This window comes from Enhydra lutris, unplaced genomic scaffold (assembly GCF_002288905.1).
Source record: "Enhydra lutris kenyoni isolate GAN:26980312 unplaced genomic scaffold, ASM228890v2 scaffoldscaffold86, whole genome shotgun sequence".
Lineage (NCBI taxonomy): Eukaryota > Metazoa > Chordata > Mammalia > Carnivora > Mustelidae > Enhydra > Enhydra lutris.
The window spans coordinates 5,142,052-5,142,921 of NW_019154170.1; the positions used below are offsets into that span (position 1 = coordinate 5,142,052).

The 870-nt window shown below is 69.8% G+C and overlaps 1 protein-coding gene across 1 annotated transcript in view; it reads left to right on the forward strand.

The window, feature by feature from the left end:
- Nucleotides 1-870, forward strand: part of LOC111161676 (BTB domain containing 2) — an 18,065-nt gene that overhangs the window by 9,131 nt on the left and 8,064 nt on the right. The window contains exon 2 of the mRNA XM_022525472.1: nt 316-435. Coding sequence (XP_022381180.1) covers nt 316-435 — 120 coding nt within the window. The remainder of the gene's footprint in view (nt 1-315; nt 436-870) is intronic.

Genomic DNA, 870 nt, shown 5'->3' on the forward strand with positions numbered 1-870 from the left:
TGCCCACAGCCCGAGCGGGGGCGTGTGGGGGGGGGACGGAGGGACCCGGACGGGCCGGGGGGGGGTGTATGTGGGGGGGATGGGGAGACTCTGATAGCCCGAGTGGGGGTGTGGGGGGGAACGGGGGGACAGAGCCTCAGGGCACTGTTGCCGCCGCGTGGGCTGCAGAGCCTCCCTCCTCCACTCCTCCCTTTGGGAAGCATCTGCTTCCACAGCAGCTCCAGTGGGGACAGCTGGGCCCCCGACAGCCCAGACTCGGGTGACGGGCAGAGGCGGGGCGGCGTGGAGCGTAACCGGGCTCTTCTGTGCCGCCAGGTTCGTGCTGGCCGTGGGCAGCGCCGTCTTCGACGCCATGTTCAACGGCGGCATGGCCACCACGTCCACCGAGATCGAGCTGCCCGACGTGGAGCCCGCCGCCTTCCTGGCGCTGCTCAAGTAAGACCCCCGGACCCTTCCCGGCGGGGCGGGGGTGGGGCGGCGCGGAGACCCCCGACGACCGCGCCCCCGGAGCCCCCTTCCGTGCGTGGAGGGGCCTGGTCTGGGCGTGTCACACGCGTGGCCTCACACCCCGTGGGGCCTCCTGCGTCTGGTCCCCTCCCCGCGCGTTGTGGGCTCCTGGGCTGTGTCCACGTCCCCGTTCTCACGCTTGGCAGTCAACAGGTCTTGTGGAAAAGCAAGATAATGGGAGAACCTTCCGTCCCGCCTCTAGTGTTTGCTCCGTGAGCCTGGGAATTCCCTCTCAAGTGCGTTCGCCTTGGAGCACTGAATGCCCGGCGCAGGGCTGCCCGCCCCCAGCAGGGGTGAAGCGGGCTGTGGGCTGCCCGGGCTCTTCTCCCTCTGCTGAGCACAGGTCTCTCGCTTCCAGAAATG